General features: G+C 37.9%; 1 protein-coding gene across 2 annotated transcripts in view; it reads left to right on the forward strand.

Annotated features, from left to right (window-relative positions):
• Tmem245 (transmembrane protein 245) overlaps window positions 1-20,562 on the forward strand; it is a 105,748-nt gene that overhangs the window by 40,910 nt on the left and 44,276 nt on the right. For both annotated transcript variants that reach the window (XM_013073437.3, XM_013073438.3), the window contains 4 exons: window positions 3,988-4,070; window positions 10,052-10,142; window positions 16,656-16,754; window positions 19,035-19,166. In XM_013073437.3, the coding sequence (XP_012928891.1) occupies window positions 3,988-4,070; window positions 10,052-10,142; window positions 16,656-16,754; window positions 19,035-19,166 (405 nt within the window). The remainder of the gene's footprint in view (window positions 1-3,987; window positions 4,071-10,051; window positions 10,143-16,655; window positions 16,755-19,034; window positions 19,167-20,562) is intronic.

Here is a 20,562-nt window from a genome sequence, read left to right on the forward strand (position 1 = left end):
CTTCAGATCGGAGAGAAGTGACTAAAGGAATAAAGAGCACTTGGTGAACATATAGATAAATGTAAAAGCTGTATTTCCCCCTCTCTTCTTTTAATTTATTTAAACCATGTGAGTTTAAAGAAAAATTATGACACTCAATTGTGGACTTTATAATATATATGGATGAATTAGACATATGTAGTATATAAATCTAGTATACCACAGCACAGGGAAGAGGTTGGAAACTATACTAGTGTGCAGGTATTATGAAAATTTTTGTGGATATAGATCAGTATTAGCTTGAAGTAAAATTTGATAAATTAGAAATGTGAGAAGGTGGGCATGGTAGTCCATTCTTGGAATCCCAGTGCCCTGGGAGGCTGCGGCAGGAGGATTGCAAGTTCAAGCTCAACCTAGACAATTCAGTGACTTAGCAAGACCCTGCCTAAGTCAGTCAGTCAGTTAATAGGACTGGGAATGTAGCTCAGTGTGAGTCAGTCCCCTGTGCAGGAAAAAGAAAAAGTTTTAGATAAGTTAAATAGCAACCACTAAATAATGTAAAGTTTAGGGGAACTAAAATGGTAAAGTGAAAAAAACAAAAACAAAAAAAGCTTACTGAACACAAGACTTTAAAGGAGGGAGAGGAGAGGAAATGACAGACTTAAATCCATAAGTTGTAAACTAAATGGTACCTGTAAGAGTCACAAAAGATATGGTGTGATTATATTAATGTCTTACAATATGAGTTTAAAAATATTACTATACAAAAATAAGGACTTTTCATAATTCTTAATATTGCATAAAGATTATATATATATATCCTTCTAACAATGTAGCTCTACAATATATTTCAAACATTCAGAATTAGAAGGAGAAATAGAAGAATGTATGATTAGAGATCAGTATTACTCTTGTAATAATTGAGAGAATAAATAGAAAATCAATGAGCATTTAGAATTTTTTAAAACAGTGTCATCACCCTCATGTAATTGACAATTGGAATTACATTCAAGTAAACATGGAAGACTTACCAGGGTAAACAGTATGGTCAATGCATTTGGAAGTAATGAAGTATAGAGCATGTTGTCTGATACAGTAGAATTGATTGATCACTACCAGAATTAAGTCAGAGAAATTCCCAAATACTCAGAAATTAAGCAACTGTAGATAATTTTTTACCAATGAAAAGTTTCAAGGGAAATTAGAAAAGACTTTGAAGTGGATGCAAATGAAGCAGTACATATCAAAATTTGTAACATGCTTCCAGAGCAGTGCTTAGAAGAGAATTTGTGGCATTAAATTATAGAAAATAAGTTAGTGATGCAAGTTTCTGCCTAAAGAAGCCACCAAAAAAAGTAAATTCAATGTAAATGGAAGGAAATAAAGATCAAGGGCAAATCAGTGAATTTGGAAATGGAGAAAAAAATAGGAAAACCATTAATAAAAATCCTTTTTTCAAAAATATGAATAAAATATAAATGTTTAGCTAGATTGATGAAAAGAAAATAACAATCCAGACAATCCAAAGGATGAAAGCGGAGACATTACTACATGCCTCCTAGATCTTAAAAGGGTAATGAAGGAGGATAGGCATAGTGGGACATGACTGTACTGTCTACACTCCAGAGGCTGAGGCAGAGTTTGAGGCCAGCCTCAGTTACATACTGAAATCTTATCCTTAAAAAAAAGAGAAAAAGAGAATACAGTATTGTAAACAAATTATGCCATCAAATTTGATAATTTAGATTAAATGGAGAGATTTCTTATAAAGAAGAAATGGTACAAATGTGAGAAGAAATGGAAAAAACTTTTTTTTTCTTTTGGTACCCGGAATCAAACTCGGGACCTTCCGCTTGCTGCGAGGCAGGCAGCGGCACCACTGAGCTAAATCCCCGGCCCTAGAAAAACTTTTTAAAAAGTTTTTTACTCATATATTTAAGAACATAATAATTGCATTTGTTTGTGGGAATTGGTACGTATGCATGTTACCATCTTGATTAGTTCACTCATCTTTCCCCCTTCCCCAGAACCCCTTACCATCTTCAAAAAGTCTACAGATAAACCTGTTTCCTACCATCTCTTTATTTTGCTCTTTAAATTATTTATATTCTGAGTTTTTCATATAAGGGAAAATTTGTGATAATTAGCCTTCTGTGTCTAATTTAAGAAATAGAACAGTTGGGTGGTTCTATATCAAGAAAAGAAACTGAATTAGTGTGCGAAAATCTTCCTACAAAGAAAAGTTTAGGCTCAAATGGTTTCACTGGTGAGTTTTCTCAAGTATGCAATGAAGACATGTTACCTGTCCTGCACAACTTTTTCACAGAGCGGAGGAAGAAGCAGCACTTCTAGCTCACTTTGAAGCTCACTGCCCAAACACCGAAGTCAAAGACATGCAAAGAAAGCTACAGATCAATACCTTTTACAAACACACAAAAATCCTTAACAAATGTTAACAGATGAAATCCAGCAATGTATATAAAGGATGCTAAATCATAACCAGGTGAGATTGAGTTCAGGAATGCGAGATTGAATTAACTTCCAAGAGTCAAATAATGTCAGCTGTATCCCAAATCCAGTTACTTACCATCTCTACTACCAGTGCCTTGCTCAGATCTGTCAGTCCCTTGATTGAGCTATTGAAATATCTTCCTAACTGATTTCCCTGCTTCACTGTTCTCAACACACCTTCCAATTTTACTTTTAAAATTTAGGTAACATTATGTCACTTCTAAGCTTAATGCCCTCTGTGGTTTCCCAGATCCCACAAAGTGAAAGCTGGATTTTTCACAAGAACCTGTAAGGCCTTGTTTGGTCCAGCTTTTTTCAGGCATTCTATTTGAGTTACTGTTTCCCCATTGTGTCTAAAATCAGTTTGTTTTCCTTTTCAGACTGCAGCTGGTTTGTGTGTGTGTGTGTGTTCTCTGTACTTTCTCTGGGTCCTGAGAGAATTGGAACTGGGTTGGGGTGACAGCATGGGTATCTTGGTGTACCTTGTTATGATAACTAGACTCTGTTCTGTTCTGGTCATTTGTATGTGGTTTGCACTGGTGTTTATTTTGTCACTTGGATAAGGTCATACCCATTCCTGTGGAAAAAGATCTTCAAACTTTACATTGTTTCTCCCAGTTCCTTACATATTCTAAAGCTTTCATGCGCAGGAGGATGAGAGTCAGTGAGAGATGGGATGGGGTCAGTGCGACACTGTTGGTCTCTTTCCCCTGATTTACCCATTTCTCCTTTGCTGTGGTTGCCATTTTTCTTCAGTCAGAAAAAGATAAGGATATGGTTTTCTTTCAGCAGATTCTCATGTTACATGTGCATTGCAAGAATTTGTCAGCTCACCTGTAAGCTTCTGGGTATGGGCATTAGTTTAAGGGTGAGCCCTTAGACCTGTATGTTGTGCTCCAGAATGTTTGGTTTCTTTACTTGATCCTCTGCTCCAAATAGCATCACTTACGTTTCTTTTCTTATTTAGATGTAGGTGAACTTTTTACCAGTATGGTTTCTTCCTTTTTCATCCCTCTCATTTTGTTGGTTATTGTGGAAGAAAAAGTCAGGCGCATTTTGAGTTAGGTTTTTTTGTACTCAGAAATCTTCCTCGGTTGTTTTCTTGTGTGCATATCTCACCCTGCAGTATGTGATTTCTGGTAGCTCACAGAGTGTTTGTGCTGTATGCATACATACACACACACAGTATATATTCACACAGGTGTATATGTAAGCTCTGTATGCTTAGGCATATGTGTTAAGTATGCATCTCTTTTTTTTCTTAACTAAATTATTGAGCTTCTTAAAGGCAGAGTTATAATGTGCTTGCTATTTCTCATAGTATGTGTCATAGGATTACATATTGCAACTTTTTGGTGCATGTTTCTAAATTAATTCCAACCAAGATGCATAATTATTTAATTCTAAAAGCATTTTTCCAATAACAGTAAAAAATATATATTTTAAATTAAACTTGTTACTTACTGAGATTCTTTTCTCTCTTTATCCATAATACAGGTACATCAAGAGAGTGTACACATGATTGAAGTCACAAGTAATTTGATTAATGAAACTCTAGCAAATCACCCTGAGTGGGCAAAGTAAGAATATTGTTTTGAAAAAGAATAGATATGGATGACCTAGTTTCAGTATCTGCTTGCCTGAAATGATCTTCAGTAATACAGCTATATTGGAAGATGAAGGATAGGATTTGCCAAAGCTTTGATAAATAATGTAATTTTTGCAGAAGAATGGCATGTAATACTGGGGAAAGGGAGAGGGGAGTGTTTAAGATTTTAGGAACATTGTATGGTAGATGATATCATCTACCGTACATATCTCACTTGTCTCTCACAGCGACTGAGGTGGATTGAAAATGTGACCCTATTCACAAATGAGGAAGCAGGATCATAAGTTAAGGGACTTGAGATAGTAATTCCTCAGTGGCAGACAGCCAGTGCTTCCAGCCAGCTGAGGGGAACTTTCCATTGTAACTTGTGATTCCTCAACTTTCTATATAATTCAGGCCATATTCCCATTTTGTATATTATTGGGAAGGAGTAGGCAAGCCATGGCTCGGGGCCAAATCCAGCCACCTGCTTTGTAAATAAAGTTTTACTTGCAGCATAGCTATGCTTATTCACTTACTTATTGTATGTAGCTGATTCGGGACTGCAAGGGCAGAGAGAATCGAATAGTTGTGGCAGAGAGTATATGTTCTGCAAAGCCTAAAATATTTACTTTCTGGCTCTTTACAGAAGTTTGCTGAACTCTGCCTCAAGAATCTTTGTGTACTTGTTTAATTTGGCTTTTGTAAGAAGGGTTTTAGGTCTTTGTGAGGAATGTTCAGCAAAGCTATGCTGTTTATTTGATGACAAATGATATGACCTCCTTTTTTTTTTAACTAACCCCCAGGTAGGTACTTACTAGCTGATTTTAGAATTGTAAATTAAAATTGAACTTGATTTTCTCCTTTGTGTTTTGCAGTATTGGGGATAATCCCAAAGCCTTGTGCATGGTAGGCAGGCACCTTGCCACTGAGACACATTCCCAGCCCTGATTTTCTCCTTAGACTCTATTTCTTTTAATAAATCCTGCTTGGGACATTACTCAAACTTGGTTTAGAATCACATTTGAATATTCTTAAAAGAGTTTTTTTCCAAAATGTATTTCTACTCACTTACCATATTTAGAGCATGCCAAGAGTGCTTGCCCCTAGTATTTCTTGTTAGTTACTGTGTTAGTTACTTTTCTCTCCTTGCTGAGACAAAATACCCAGCACCAAAAGTTAAAGGGGAAGGGTTTATTTGGCTTACAGTTTGTAGAGATTTCAGTCCATAATCGGCTGATTGCAAGGCAGGGATGACAAACAGGGATGGCAGAGCAGAAACAATGTGGTGCGCACAAGGCAGCAAAGGTAACAAGAGAGACTTAACAGTGTCTCTCTGCTCCTTTTATCTTATTCAGACTGGTTAGGGCAGGTAGCACTTGCACCCTTAATCCTTGTGCCCTTAAGCCTAGCATTGTATCATGAATCAATTCCAGCTTCACACCCTAGATCAAGCCTATGACCACATGAGGCTTTGGAGAAACATCTAGACCCAAACTGTAACAGTTACAAACTGTGGCATATCTGTGCAATGGAATATTATTCAGCATTAAATACAAATGAACTAAAAGTACATGCACCAACATGAATGAATCAAGCATGCTAAGTGAGAAATCAGGCAAAAAGTGTCATAGTTTTATGTTAAGTTCGAGAGTGGAAGGTATATCTTCAACTATAGTAACAGAAGGATGAGTGATTGCCTACAAATCAAAGTGGAGTGGGACTACAGGAAGGGCATACAAAGGGGTTCAAGGAAGTGATAGATATGTTCATTATCTTGATTCAGGATACAAGACGAGAAGTAGTATAAGATTTCATTCTATGCATGTCTTTTCCATTTGCATTGTGGAGAAAAGAGTGAGCCTTGTACACCGGTTAAAGCTCCTAGAGTAGACCTGATAAGAGGTGTTGAGGTCCTGAACTGTGAACAGTTATAGTGGGAGTGAACAGAGTAGATAGATTTGTGTGGTCTTAAGTAGGTTAGTTAGTAATTAATTGGATATAGGAAAAAGAAATCTAGTATGACTTGTTTCTAGCTTTGGGAATTAATGTGGATTCACAAAGTCAGGAAACAGAAGAGCAGATTTAGTGGAGGAAATAGTTCAGTTTTTTATCTGCTGAGCTTTAGTTAGCAGTAATAAGTATAAGTGGCTATGTAGGAAGCAGCTGTGCAGTGCTAAAAATCAGGGGTAAATTGATAGTGTGGGGTTCAGGAATCATGAGAGGCCTGGGTTGGAACTGTGGAGCATAAAGAAAGAGTGTATGTAATGTGTAGAGAGGATGTCTGACTGTGTGCCCACAGGACCATCTCTAGTCTTTAAGGCTGAGAAAAAAAATAATAGGTTGGCAAAGTAGAATGAGAATGGGCTGTAAGAAAAGCAAGAGGAAAATTAAGGGGGCGACGGCAAGCACACATCTGATTACCACAGAGCGGCTAGGAGGGTAACTCAGTGGAAGAGTGTGTGCTTAGTATGCCTAAGGCCTTGGGTTCAATTCTCAGCTCCACACACACTTGTGTATTGCACAGATTTGCTGCAGAGAAAATAAGGTTAAGAGTAAAGTTGGATTTAGTGACTGCAAGAGCAATCCGTTTAATTGGCAGGGCAGAACCCAGTTAGATTGCATTGTATTGAGAAATTACTGGGAAGTGAGGAAATGGGGAAAGAGAATGTTAAGTATAAACTGTTCTTTCCCATATTTGTCTGTGAAAGAGTAGGTAGGGGTTGGAGGGAGGTGTCCAACAGATTTTTAAAATTTAAGATGCAGGAAGCTTACTTATACATTGATGGGAAAGAATTGGGAGACTAGAAGGAATTGAAAATCTTAAGACCAAGGAATAATTAGTGAATTTCTCTGAGGATGAAGCATGAGATAGACTCGTGGTACAAACTGAGGAAAACAAATCAGCATGGGTGTGGCTGTGAGTTTAGTGAGATGGGACTAGGAAAAAGGGATCAGTATCCCTTTGAAGTAGAAAGTGAGGTCTTCTGCCCTGTGGCTCTTTAAACATAATACATTTTGAAGTGACAGTGAGGAAAAGGAGGAACCAATGTTTACCAGCAATTAGATTTTAGGAAGAAGCCACTTGGAATCCAAACAAGTAGGTAGAAGAAGGATGGTAGACCTTCTTCAGGTATTGTCTTCTGTAGCTCAGTTTTAGCCTCATATCCGAAGGGCTTCTTTTCTTTGCTGGTCATTCTATCTAGTAGAAATAAACCCGAGCTCTTCCATGCTGGTTTTGAATTGTAAAGCACCATTTCTACTACTGTTTTGAAGGCACACAGAGTCTGAGTAGCTTGAAACCACGTAATTGTAGGTGGGTGTTTTGTTTGTTTGGTTTAAATTTTGAAATAATTACAGATTTACATGGAGTTGTAAGACATGTACTGGGAAGTTCCATGTACTCTTCATCCTACCTCCTCCAATGTTGTCTGTCATCTTGCATAACTGTAATACAGTAACAGAACTAGGAAATATTACACTAATGTAATATGCCATTTTCAGATTTCTCACTAGTTTTGCATGCACTGTTCCCTGTAATTTTATAATATGTGTAGCTTCATGCAAGTCATCAACACACTCAAGTTACAGAACTGCTCTGTCACAGATCTCCTCATGCCACCCTTTATATCTACATCTACTCTCTGTTCTCCTGTAGTATTGCTAATCCTAAGCAACCACTGCTCTCTTCATACCTATAAATAATATAATTTTAAGAATGATACAAAATGTAATTATGGGGCCGGGGATTTAGCTCAATGGTTTCGCCGCCTGCTGCGCAAGTGCAAGGACCCGAGTTCGATCCCTGGTATGAAAAAAAAAAATCTAATTATGAAGTATACAGGCTTTTGAGATTGGCTTTTGATCACTTAGCATAATTCCCTTATAATGTTCTGGGCAGGGAGATTTTTAAAAGTTGCTTAGACTTTGGTATTGTGAGGAAGGTCTGATTCTTCAGCAATAGATTGATGGGGATGGCATGGGTGTGGACATGAGGTAGTTGGAGTGCTTCCTGCTCGTTCAGTGGGTTTCTGTCATGAGCAAGGCAGTGGACCTTGGGGAAATTCACATGTCCACTCCTAGTGGAGGAGATGGTTATGAGCAAGTCAGATGTACTTCCTTCCAAGTTGGTGCACATTTTATATGTCAATGTGTTTGAGCTGGTGGATAAGTTAGAGTGGGGTCATTCTAATAGTGGTTCAGAGGAAATGAGATTGTAGTGGGAGCACATCCTAATTCTCTGCCAATAGTCTTACGACTGAGGGTGCTTACTGGAGCATTTCTTTGCCCAAAGTTTGCAACAGTGTGGGTGCCCTGGGTATCATTGTGGTGTGTAGTCCATGTCCTTTCCTGATTCATGTTTTGCTGAGTTCTCAAACTGGAGCTTGAAGAAGCAGCAGTGGGAGTGCCTGTTAGACGTGTGGATTGCTGGGGCTCACCCCAGATTCTGCTTGGTAGATGAGAAGGGCTGGGGCATTCAACAGAAATTTGTCAACAAGCACCCTTAAGAGATGAACACTGAGGCCATGTAGATTTCTGGGACAGCCCTGGGCTAAGATATGCTCTACCTCAGGCCCTTGCCTGTCTGTATGTCACTATCAGCATTTTGCTTCTATCCTAATGTCACCCTGCTTCCATGCTGTGAAAAACCCTCTCAGTTAACTGTGATCTATTTGACAGCAGTCTTGTCTCCTTCCTTCTTAAGCAGAGCAAACTTTCCTTTGTGCCAGCTGCTCTTACTCTTATCTGGGACAATTCTGATAGTCTGGAGCTCATTTTCTACTCTATGCTGACTACTGTCAAGCATCATGATTTATGTATCTCAGGACTCATTAGGAGATAGGACTAAAATAGTGCTGAATATCGCTCAGTCCTCCCCTCACTTGGATGAAAACCAGTGGGCCAAACCATTATTTTTAATCAGGGCTGTTGTCTTGGCAGGCCTTATGATGATAGATATTAACTTTTACTCAGTAAAGAGAGGGTAGGCCAGTCCAAATTATGTAGAGACTTGGTTTCTGCCGAGATACCCCTCTTGTCTGAGTGTAGTGACTGGGTGAGCACTTGTGATGGTGTCAGACTGAGGCACACACCCATTCATCCCAGCCTGGGTTGCTCAGGTATTTCTGGCCATTTGTCTCATTGCAGGGAGGTCAGGATTAAGTCAATACCTTTATAGCAGGTCTTTCATCTAATGCTCTTAGGACACCTGCATAAGTATGTTGGCAAATGGTTTCCACAGCAGCCAGAACTTTTTCCAGACTTTACTAGATGTTTGTCTATCATTAAGGATCTATTCAGATACCTCTGCAAATCCCCACATTTTTTAATAACATTATATATATATATTCCAGTAATATATTTATTTTGAATAAAAATATAGTACTGTACAATTGAAAATATTCAATAATCTCTTGAAGCACTGATGAGTATAGATACTAGAGTAGGGCTGGGGATTTAGCTCAGTGGTTCCAAGTGCCTGCCTCCCAAGCGCAAGGTCCAGAGTTCAATCTCTGGTACTGCCCCCCCCCCCCAAATAATAAATACTAGAGTAATTTAAAAGCTTCTTACTTTCTCCCAAATCATGTTTTATGTTTGGAGATACAACTTTCCTCTTCATATCCTTACACTGCAAAATCATTACATGCCATGGACCACACTCTGAGAACTTTGACCCAGATGTTAAATACCTCGTCCCAGAACTACTTCCCCTGGTGTTGCATAGTCTGGTGAAGCAGGACATATGTGGACAGAGAAACCAGAGTAGAATGAAAGGGAGGCTGTGGAAACAGTGGGTCTAAATGCTTAGGACAGATTGGTTAGCTAGTCTTAGGCAAAGGATTCCTGCTTGTGGTACATTTGTATCTGTGCATTAATGACTGGTCAACAACTTGTTTAATTTGTATATCAAGGTTATGGCGTTATTGGAACAACACACTAAAAATACACGTTTTTTCCCCCTGCTTAAATTAGTTGGCTTCCTGAAGCACAGGTGTTCCAAAGAGCCCTAAATTCTGCGGCTAACAATGTCTATCAGTATGGACGCGAATGGATAACCCACAAGGTAAGGGAAAAGCCTTTCTTGTGGCTTTCACTTTGCAGGATCATCATAGGTAGGGATTCTTGCCTTGAAAAGGCATGGATAGAGATTCTGTTTGGAACAATTTCAGTTTTTGAAATAGTTTTAAGTAACACACAATGAAATAACACCTTTTTGATAATCACATCGAGTAGTGCTAGTTGTCTAAACAGTTTGAGAGGTGGTCATTTGCTTCTTTTTCCAAGATACATATGATTCAGTACTTGTGCTTAGGACAGAATGACCACTAAACTTACATGGTCAAATAAGCCTTTGTGAAGAGAAAGGTATTAATATATATTAAATCCTCTTATCTGCTGGTACTGTGCTTGGCAGTTTCCAGTTAGTTTCATTTAATCTTTCTAGAAAGCTTTAGTAGTCTGAATTATTTTGCCTGCCATACAGATGATGAAATGTCCATTGGCCATGTAAGTTGGCTTCAAAGTCATGACTAATTCTAAATCCTGGTTCTTTCTGCTGTAGTGTGCTAGGAGTATGTGCCTGGAACTGGAGTGAGTGCTCTCATGTTGCACTTGAGATAAACCTGAAGGAGCACAGTCAAGCAGGAGTGTATTTCAAGAAGGGTACTTAGGGCCGGGGATTTAGCTCAGTGGTTTTGCCGCCTGCTGTGCAAGCACAAGGACCTAAGTTCCATCCCCTGTACAAAAAAAAAAAAAAAGAAGTGTACTTATACGAGTGAAGATGCAGAGACAGGAATTTGCTTGAGGAGATGACCTTGACCAAAGAGGAAGGAGCTTTGTGAAGGGGAAATGAGTGTAGGGAAAAGACACAGTTATCACAGTTAAAAGATCAACCACTAGGATATGGATATGGGATATCCTTTTTCTGCCCCAGGATTGCCCATAAGAATAAAGGTAAATTGCAGTTTTAATATGCTGAAGTAATTAGGATTGTGGTTATTGACAAGATTTGTTGGAGACTTGTGCCCAGGAAATTCTGAGTATGTGATTCCTTGTTCAAAATAAAAAAACAACCAACCTACTCACCCCCAAATGATGGAAGATACATTGTATGTATGCACAAATGATGACCCGCTAATCTAAGGATGAAATCATAGTCAAAAGTTGAGAGAAAGGTGTGTTGGGTCTATCTTAGATAACTGAATCAATTCTCATCAGGTTCAAAAACAGTATTTATGAATAAATGAAAATGAATATGTGGATACATCTCTCAGATCTACTATAGAAGGAAAATTTAGCCATCGTGGAAGCCTTTTAGCCTTCTATAAGCATATTATTTTGCTGAAAGCATAGCATTTTATTTTTGATTTATGTATTTGGCAAAGATTTTTATATTATGAAATTCTTCTTCAGAAGAGCAAGATATAGAAAGGGAATTTGGGATGACTAGACAAATGTGCCTTAGATTTTAAAATGTAGATCTCTAATTACATAGAGAAATTTTTTGTTCAAGATTGTAAAAACAGGGCTGGGGATTTAGCTCAGTGGCACTGTGCCTGCCTTGCAAGTGCAAGGTCCTGAGTTTGATCCCGGTATTAAAAAAAAAAAATTATAAAATCAAAGACAGCTGAAGAGGGGTGGTCATTGATACCAAAATTGTAAAATACTTGTGATCCTGATTTAGAAGACAAAGGGATATCTAAAAACAGCCATTAAGTGTTCATCAGCTGATGAATGGATTAATCAAAAGTGGTAAATTTATATAATGGACTGTTTAAACCAATATTGACAAATGTTACAATGTAGATTAACCTTGAAAACACTATGCTGAGTGAAAGAAACAGTCAAGAAAGTCCACATGTGTATGATTCCATTTATGTGAAAGATCCAAAAGAGACAAATCTATGGAGAAGAAAACAGAGTGGCTTCCAGGAATAAGGGGTACTGGGGAGGAGGGAGGTGACTACTAATGGGTATGGGGTTTCCTTTTGGGCTGATGAAAATATTTTAAAATTAATTGTAGTAATGGTTACATAAAACCATTGAATTGTATACTTAACTGGCTGAATTATAAAGCATTTAAATCGTATCTCAGTGAAATTGTATTAAAACACAGCCAATTGAAATTGCAGATGTAACTTTCTGATAAACCTCAGATCTTTTTTTTTTTTTTTTGGCACTGGGGATCCAACTCAGGACCTTTAGCTTGCAAGGCAGGTGGCAGAACCACTGAGCTAAATCCCCGGCCCTAAACCTCAGATCATATGTAGCTAAGACTCGTGTAATAATTGGGATATAAAAGCTAATATCTAGAGAGGACTGAAGCTAGGAAAAAATGTCATGCCAGAAAAAGTCTTTTGAGGTGTGCTTAGGTTAGGGTGGAGAATATTTCTATCTGCCCCAGCCTGTTTTGTCAGCCTTATCTCCTGTATCCCTCCATATTGTTTGGGTTCTGTGTAGGCCTCCCAGTTGGCTTTCCTCATTTAGCATCCTCGTTCAAGCTATCCTTTTGTTTGATATCCTTTTGTTTTTTTGATACAGATTTCTAAAATTTGTTTTCTGGAGATACTACCTTGGAATAGAAAGAAAATAAGTGTCTCCTCTGTTCCTTCTGCCATGACCGAATGGAGAAAGTGCCAACCAGTCTATAAACTGAGTGGTTACTATGCTAAGTGCTGGGGAAAATAGTGGAGAGAAAAGGTCACTAAGCATAGAAAGAAACAGTGATTTCAGGTGCTAATAAGAGCTGTGGATAGAGCTGTGGCAGTGTGGTACAGTGTGACTCAGAATGGTCCTTCGACTAGAGGGTCCAGAAAAGATCTTTGAGAAGGTGACATTTCCACTAAGACTTGAATGAGGAGAAGGCCCCATTGGTGAAGGTCTGGGAAAAGGATGTGTCAAGCTGAGGGTAGAAAAAATCAAAGGCTGTGAGAAGTAACAAGCTTGGTTGAAGGACAGAAAGAAGTCCAGTGCAAGGGCCAGTGTGAGGCTGGAGTAGGGAATGAGGCAAATGGGGCAAGCGATAGGTCATGACAGGAAGTTGGGGTTTTATTTCAGTTATGAATCGAACATTATACAAACATAATAGAAAGGGATATTACCCGATTTAGGGTGTTAAAAGCTCATTTTGGCAGGTTTTTGGGGAAGAAATCAAGAAAAGAGAAGGTGGGAGGGCAGGCAAGGTTATTCTGATAGCTTATGTGAGAAATGTTGATGACTTGGACCAGGATTGTGGACATGGAAATTGAGAAAAATGGTCAGATTTGGGATATAGTTTTGACGTACTAACAGAAGTTACTTATGGACTAGACATAAAGTATAAAGTATAAGGAAAGGAAATTTTGGTTTGCTCAACTAGAAGGATAGCTGTGATGGAAAAGACATGGAGGTGGATGATGGGGTTAGGTATCATAGGTAGGTCAGTAATTCTGCTAGTTTTTTTTTTTTTTTTTGGTACCCTGGGTCAGTAATTCTGTTGGGGCATATTCAGTTTGAGGTGCCTGCTACATAGAACTGCCACAAAAACAATCGTACATGCACAGCTGGAGCTTTGGTGGAATAGATGGTGATTGGAGAATTATCACATGGTATCATAGGATTGGGTGAAGTGGTGTCTATTAGTTTTCTACAGGTGATATAACAAAGTGCCACAGAATGGGTGGCTTGAACAATAGAAGTTTTATCTTCTCACGATGCGATAGGCTAGATGTCTGAGAGCAAAGTGTTGGCAGGATTGGCTTTTACCGAGGCCTCTTTCCTTGGCTTCTAGATGGTCACTGTCTCATCTGGTCTTCCCTCTGTGCCCTGTTATTCTCAGATAAGGACAGCAGTTACATTGGATTAGGATCCATGCTAATGCACTTATTTTAATGTGGACCTTATCTGCAGATACAGTCACATTCTGAGGTATTGGTGGATAGGACTTTAGCATGTGAGTGGGGTAGGTATACTACAGGCCATAAAAATGGCTAAAGGAGAAAGTGTAGATAGAAGAGGACCAAAGAGGGCTGGGGATTATGGCTTAGTGGCAGAGTACTTGCTTAACATGCCTGAGGCCCTGTACACCCCTCCCCTTCAAAAAAAAAAAGGAGGACCAAAGATAGACTTTTGGAGGACTTGAGCTTTTGGAGGTCAGAGAAGCAGCTGGCCAACTGAGGAGCAGTGCTTGAAGTAGAAGAAAAACCAACCTGTATGTGACACAAAAAGTTTAGAGAAGAAAATGTATCAGGAAAGACTTGGAGGCTGGGGATTTAGCTCAGTGGTTCCGCTGCCTGCCTCGAAAGCGCAAGGTGCTGAGTTCATCCCCGGTACCAAAACAAAGACTTGAGTAGCTGCAGCAATGTTGTTGAGGTTTCGAGCAAGATGAGTACAGATAATTGCCCCCTGACATTTATCCCCCTTTCTAGATGTGAGGTTATTTGCCTTCAGTTAGATGACTCTCAAGTGGTGCTCTGACTGCTCTTGGTCTGCTTTCTTGCCTTTCATATGCAGAGAGCATGTCATATACTATCAACGGCACATAGGCTTCAGTGATTCCCCTGATAGCATGTTAAGTCCATTAGATTCGGTGTTCTCTGGCTGTCTTCCTCATTATTTACAGTGTGTATTGTAATGCCCCACAACAGTGTTCTGGGTCTATGATGTTATGCTGTGGTTGATAGCACTGTGATTTTGAAATTAGTATTTTATAACTTGAAATTTTGCCATATTGTCTTTTATTTTAATAATTGTGATATTTTAGAATTATTCACTGTTGTGCTGGGAGTAAGGCTGCTAGAAGAAATGCCAGCTTAAAATAGTGTTTTATTGCATTAAAGGCCACTGTATGTGGACTTAACAATTTTAGTCCTTTTTTGGCTAAGGAGATCTCAGAAGCTCACAGGGAATATTGGTAGCAGGAAGTCAGTGAGTTTCGGAACATCACAATATATAAAGGACTAATAATTCAAAGTAAGTAAAGGAAATTAGACTGTGGGTATTTGTGATTTTTAGTCACTTTAAGAATTTTCTCTGGTGAAGTGGTTTTTGTTCATAGGTTATAATGCTATAGTCAAAAGTACATTAGAGAATATTTTATCCTGACTGCCACTTAACTGCATGACCTTGGGCTTATCATAGACTCTTTCAAAATCTGTTTTCTCATTTTAAAAGAACAAAGGTGATTACCAAACCATTTTCATTCTTTTATCCCCCACCCCCCTTTTCTGGAGTATTGGGAATCAAATCCAGGGTATTGTACAGAGTCAGGCAAATTCTAGCACTGAGCTGTATATTTTTGGCCAAACGAAAGCATTTTGTCTTAATTCTTGGGGTTGTTATAAAGGTTGGATAATGTACATAAAAGGCATTTTAAATTGTAAAATGCTTTGCTAGGTAGATGGCTATTATATTCAATAATTTATGTCTAGTTCATGAATAAATCAATTAAATACAAAATTATATATTTACATCAAATGTGTCTAATGACTGGTTCAAGTATAAGGCCATCATCAAGTAGACAGAAGTTAAGTAAATGCACATTATAAACCAAAATGGAAAAAATAATCACTTGAGAAAAAAAAAGATAAATGATGGGTTACCATTTTACACTTGCTACATTATCTAAAAAGTTTTTCAGTTAGTCTATAAAGCCTTGGGAAAATTGGTTTGTTCATACAATGTTGGAAAGTATTAATCAGTACAATCTTTATAGAAGACTGTTTAGTAATCATAGAGCCATCATTTTCTTTGGGTCTTGTTTATTTATCTTACTATTTGTGGGTAAAAAATAATAGCTATGTGTAAAGGTGTTCCCAGCACTATTACTTATGACATTAAAAATTGAGAACCATCTATGTATCCTATGAGTGGGTAATGATTAAGTAATACTATATAACTAATGAAGTAATAGGAAGCCAGTAAAAATAAAGAAAATGGAAAGTTGCAGAGACATGGAGAAATGAAAACAGTTTTTATTAAACAAATGGAACTACAGTTCAATGTTTTGAAATTATCTTTAATACTGCAATATGGTTTTAATAAATAAGAAGTAGGATAAGGTTATAATGAATACAGATTATCTTGCTTCTGTGTATTTGATTTCCACAAATCTAGAAGCTACTGCAGTCAGTCATAGTAATCTGAGGCCTTGTATCTCTCAATAAGCAAACAAAGGGAAGGATATGTGTTTACAGTGAAGGTCCTAAAATTTTATGGAAATTCTTAATAATATAGATAATGAAACATGAGACGAATAACTGTGGGCACTGGAGTCACAGGGAAAAGATTTTTCTCTGGGTAGATGAGATCAGATAGGTCGATAAAAATGGCTTCATTTGCACCATTCTCTCATTATTTGAAGTAGTTCTCTTAGAGACTTGAGAATAGAGGAAAGAAAAAGCAAAAAGATATGAGAAGAAAAGGAAAGGAATGTTATGGGAACATTGAGGAATACAGTTTAAGAGAATAACAATGTGGTTAGTGATAATTAAAAGTCTGGAACATTTTAATTTGGTTTGGAACAAATGAAGACTCAGTATTTATTGGTTTTATTGGAGTTATTTCAGTGCCTGAAATAGTAAATTTTTATTTTTTCTAGCTTCATAAAATTCTAGGAGACAAGGTGAACAATACTGCTGTAATTGAAAAGCAAGTACTAGAACTCTGGGACAGACTGTATCACTCTTGGTTTGTAAAGGTAAGTTATTTTAGTTAAAAATTTCCATAGGAAACAAAGGTTTCCTTTGTAGGCTCATTGATGTGATAGGGTTGTATTAACATTGGAATTTCATTTATTGAGGTTTTTAAACAGCAAGATTTTAAGGCCTAGGTCAATAAAAGTCAGCTTTCATTGGTGGTTAGTCTCTGGGCAGAACTTGTTAATCCCTCTGGTGTGTCAGTGTTCCATCCTGTGCTCATTTTTATAGACAGCATCTTGTTTTTTAGACTTGTTCTGTGCAGTAGAAATGTATTACAAGACACATGGATGTGTGTGTGTGTCTATACACACTTTTTTTTTTCAGTGGTAGGGATTGAACCCAGGGTGTCAGAACTGCTAAGAATGCACTCTACCACCATTGTACTTCCAGCCCTTGTTAATCCATATGTGATTTATTTTTCTAATAGCTACATTAAATAACTAAAAAAGACAACATAATTTTTTTCCCCCGGTACTGGGGATCGAACTTGGGACCATGCACTTGCCAGGCAGGTGAGTTGCCAGTGAGCTACATCCCTGGCCTTCAGATGACATAATTGTAATAATATATTTTGCCTAACTTTGTATACCCTAGCTGCTGTCATTTCAATATGTAATCAATAGAAAAAAAATTAAAAATTATATCTATATTTTTAAATAATTTAATCCTTCTCGCTTTTTAAATGCTAAGTATTTAAAAGCTAGTGTACATTTTACACCAGCCACACATTTCAGATTTTGGGGTAGACAAATTTTAGGTGCTCAGTGTGCACATGAAGTTAGTTTCTGTTTTTATATAGTCTAGTTCGAGACATCAAGAACTTTCTTCTTTGAGGAAGTAGAAATAGGTCTAAAAGTTGATAGAGACCTGTATTTTAAAGCAACATCGGTGTTTATGCATATGCACTCTTACTTCAAGATTTATAATGGAAAGCAATACTGTCTCTCACCAAGTATAAAAATGATGGTGTTGAAAGCAGTTGGTTCTGCTGAGCTGTGGTCTACCCAGGTCTGGTGGGTTCTCAGGCAGCATATTGTGTGTATAATGGTTGGGGAGCTGGTGATTTTCCCCTAGGGTTGGTGTAAGGAGAAGAGAATCAGATATAAATCTCTTAACTTGTGATTAAAGAGGAAGGGGCCTGACTTTTATTTTAATTTGTTGCTTAGTGACCTGTTTTCCATTATGCACTGTTGCTCTGGGGTGAGTTAGGGAAATAGGGTTGGTTTTTGTGGGTTTCAAAGACTGAGAGTTAAAACTAATTAGGGGCATGTTAGGTAGAGTATCGTATGTTTGATTCCATCTGCTGAAGAACTAGATTAGAAAGGTCATATCTTTTTTCTGTGCCAACTCTGGGGCTTCCTAACAATCAGCTTTTCCTATCCCATCCCCTTTTGAGTCTCATTTTACAGTGGAAAAATATCAGACTTAAAAAAACACAGATACGTAAGTGGTTAAGTATATCGTTTTCTTTACTTCTTTCACCGTAAGCTAAAGTCTTTGTGCATTGTGTAATGGAGATGAATATCACTGTTTCATTTGCAAAAGTGAGAGATTGGAAGCAAAATTCAAAAAGTGAGAGAATGGATGCAAAATATTAAGAACGTATGTCTAAATTTTAACCTCATGGTCACTATGTTTATTCTCATCTCTTTCAAATTTAGTTATTCCTGCATCCTCTGCCAATATAAATCACTTACAGATACATGAATTAGATTTTGCTCCTAGTTCATGTTTGTCATAGTCTCCTCCGTCTCCCCTATTATCTTGTATGGAAGGTGAATAAAGGCCATGCCTGTATTCCCAACATTCAGGAGGCTGAGGCAGTAGGATAGCTGTGAGTTCGAGCCGAGCCTGGGCTCATAGTGAGACACTGTCTCAAAAACAAAAAAGAATGATGAATAAAGGAAAGGAGAAAGGAGAGGGGGGAAAAAAAGCAAAGATATGGAAAACCAAGAAAGGTGTATAAGACCCAAAAAGAAAAGGTGAAGTGAATGTTATATTACTATACTGTTTCAAGTGCTGAGGAATAACATGTTCAAAAATATATTTAGAAGGGAAGCACTTGAGCCAGGCTTAGGTATAGTACCTAGAGTATAAATGGAAAAATACTATGTTTTAGGTCTTTAGATAGAGTTCTTAGTTGATTTCTTAAATAATGTATGGTTCTTCACCTTTGAGTACTTGCTGAAGTGTGTAAGTGGACCTAAAGCAAAATGAGATGTTTATAATTTTTACTCTTTAAGATGGAAATTTCACATATGAACTGTTTTATTCCATAGAATGTAACACATTCTGGAAGACACAAAGGACACAAGATGCATGTAAGCCGTCAGAACAGCTGGCTGGGAGACATTCTGGACTGGCAGGATATTGCCTCCTTCGTTCATGAGAACATTGAGACATTTCTTTCGGTAAGGCATACTCTTTATAGTTAACTGGACTTTAAGATAAAAATAGAAACTGGTTTCAGGTTTTCTTTATACACATTGAGACCTTTAGTCACCCTGTTTTTAATACCATGACATTTATATGTTTGAGAATTCTAAATGGACTAGAAAGATGGCCAAAATTTGTAGTCCTCAGATGTGTCTCCCTGATACTTGTCTGGCTGAAAAATAACAGAGATGCAGGATCCTGAAGCATATGAGCAGTGGTGTGGGCTCAGATTCCGAGGTGGTGTCCTCATCCCCCTCTCCTGACCAGCATGTTCCCAGCTGGACCACTACAGACGGTCCTTTTCTGGTGGGCAAAGCCCTTGACATGTGGAAATACAGTTCAGTTCAGTAGCGAGACTGAGTGTACAAAGGCTTAGCTTCTTAGCATCCCTGTTTTCCCACTCTGCACATGCACCTCTGCAGTCTTGTGGCATTGCTGGGTGTTAATTACTGTTCTGTGTCATTCAGGTGCACACTTTGTGAGGTGTCTTGGCCTGTGGCTTTTCACAGATGTGAGAATTTTCTTGTGAATAAATAAACAAAAGTTGAGGTTTGCAGTACTAAATTTTTAAAAATTTAAGTTTTATCAAAGTAGTACATGACCATAACTGAAACGTCAATGCTTTAAAATTTTAATTAAAAAAAAAAGCAGTGCTCTACTATGTGCCTCAGTGTTGATCTCTAGGAATAGCTGTCAGTTCTCGAAGCAGCTTCCTTTGGGTCTTTACTTCTGAATTTTTAAAATGTTTACACTGCTCTTTCTTGTTTTGCCATTTTAGATACTATCTTTTGGCTTCCAAATATGGAAGATGAAGGTAGAGATGTGACTTCCTTACAAGTCCATCTTAACAGTTCTTAACATGTTCCTGCACTCACACTCTGCCCTTCCACTCACCTGAGATAGCTGTAATAGTTTGGAATTAAATCTTATAGACATTCATGTCCTTAAATTTTTATTTTATACCCGCCTTCTCTTTCTACTTCCCTTCTTCCTTCCCTCCCTTCTTCTCTCTCCCTTCCTTGCAATAAATTCCTGACCTCAAATGATCCTCCTGCTCCAGCCACCTAAGTAGCTGGGACTATTCATGTGCAACACGGCACCCAGCTGTTTTACGTTTTTGATGTTCTCTTCCCTCTGTTTTCTCTAGTCCAATGATTCTCAAGCTTTTTGGCCTAGGGATTCCGAAGTGCATTATTTATCTGTTCATTAAGTAATAACCTTACATGTTAACATAAACACTTAGGGTTAGTTCTAAAGTGAAAAAATGATTTACCAAGAAGTGTAGTTTTCTTTTAAGTTTTGCAAATCTATTTAGTATCTGGATTCTCATATCTGCTCTGCCTTCTGTCTGTGGAGATATGCTTGTTTTGG

The sequence above is a fragment of the Heterocephalus glaber genome, unplaced genomic scaffold, assembly GCF_053883595.1.
Source record: "Heterocephalus glaber isolate CG9 unplaced genomic scaffold, H.glaber_assembly_v1.0 deba00001481, whole genome shotgun sequence".
In the NCBI taxonomy this organism is placed as follows: Eukaryota; Metazoa; Chordata; class Mammalia; order Rodentia; family Bathyergidae; genus Heterocephalus; species Heterocephalus glaber.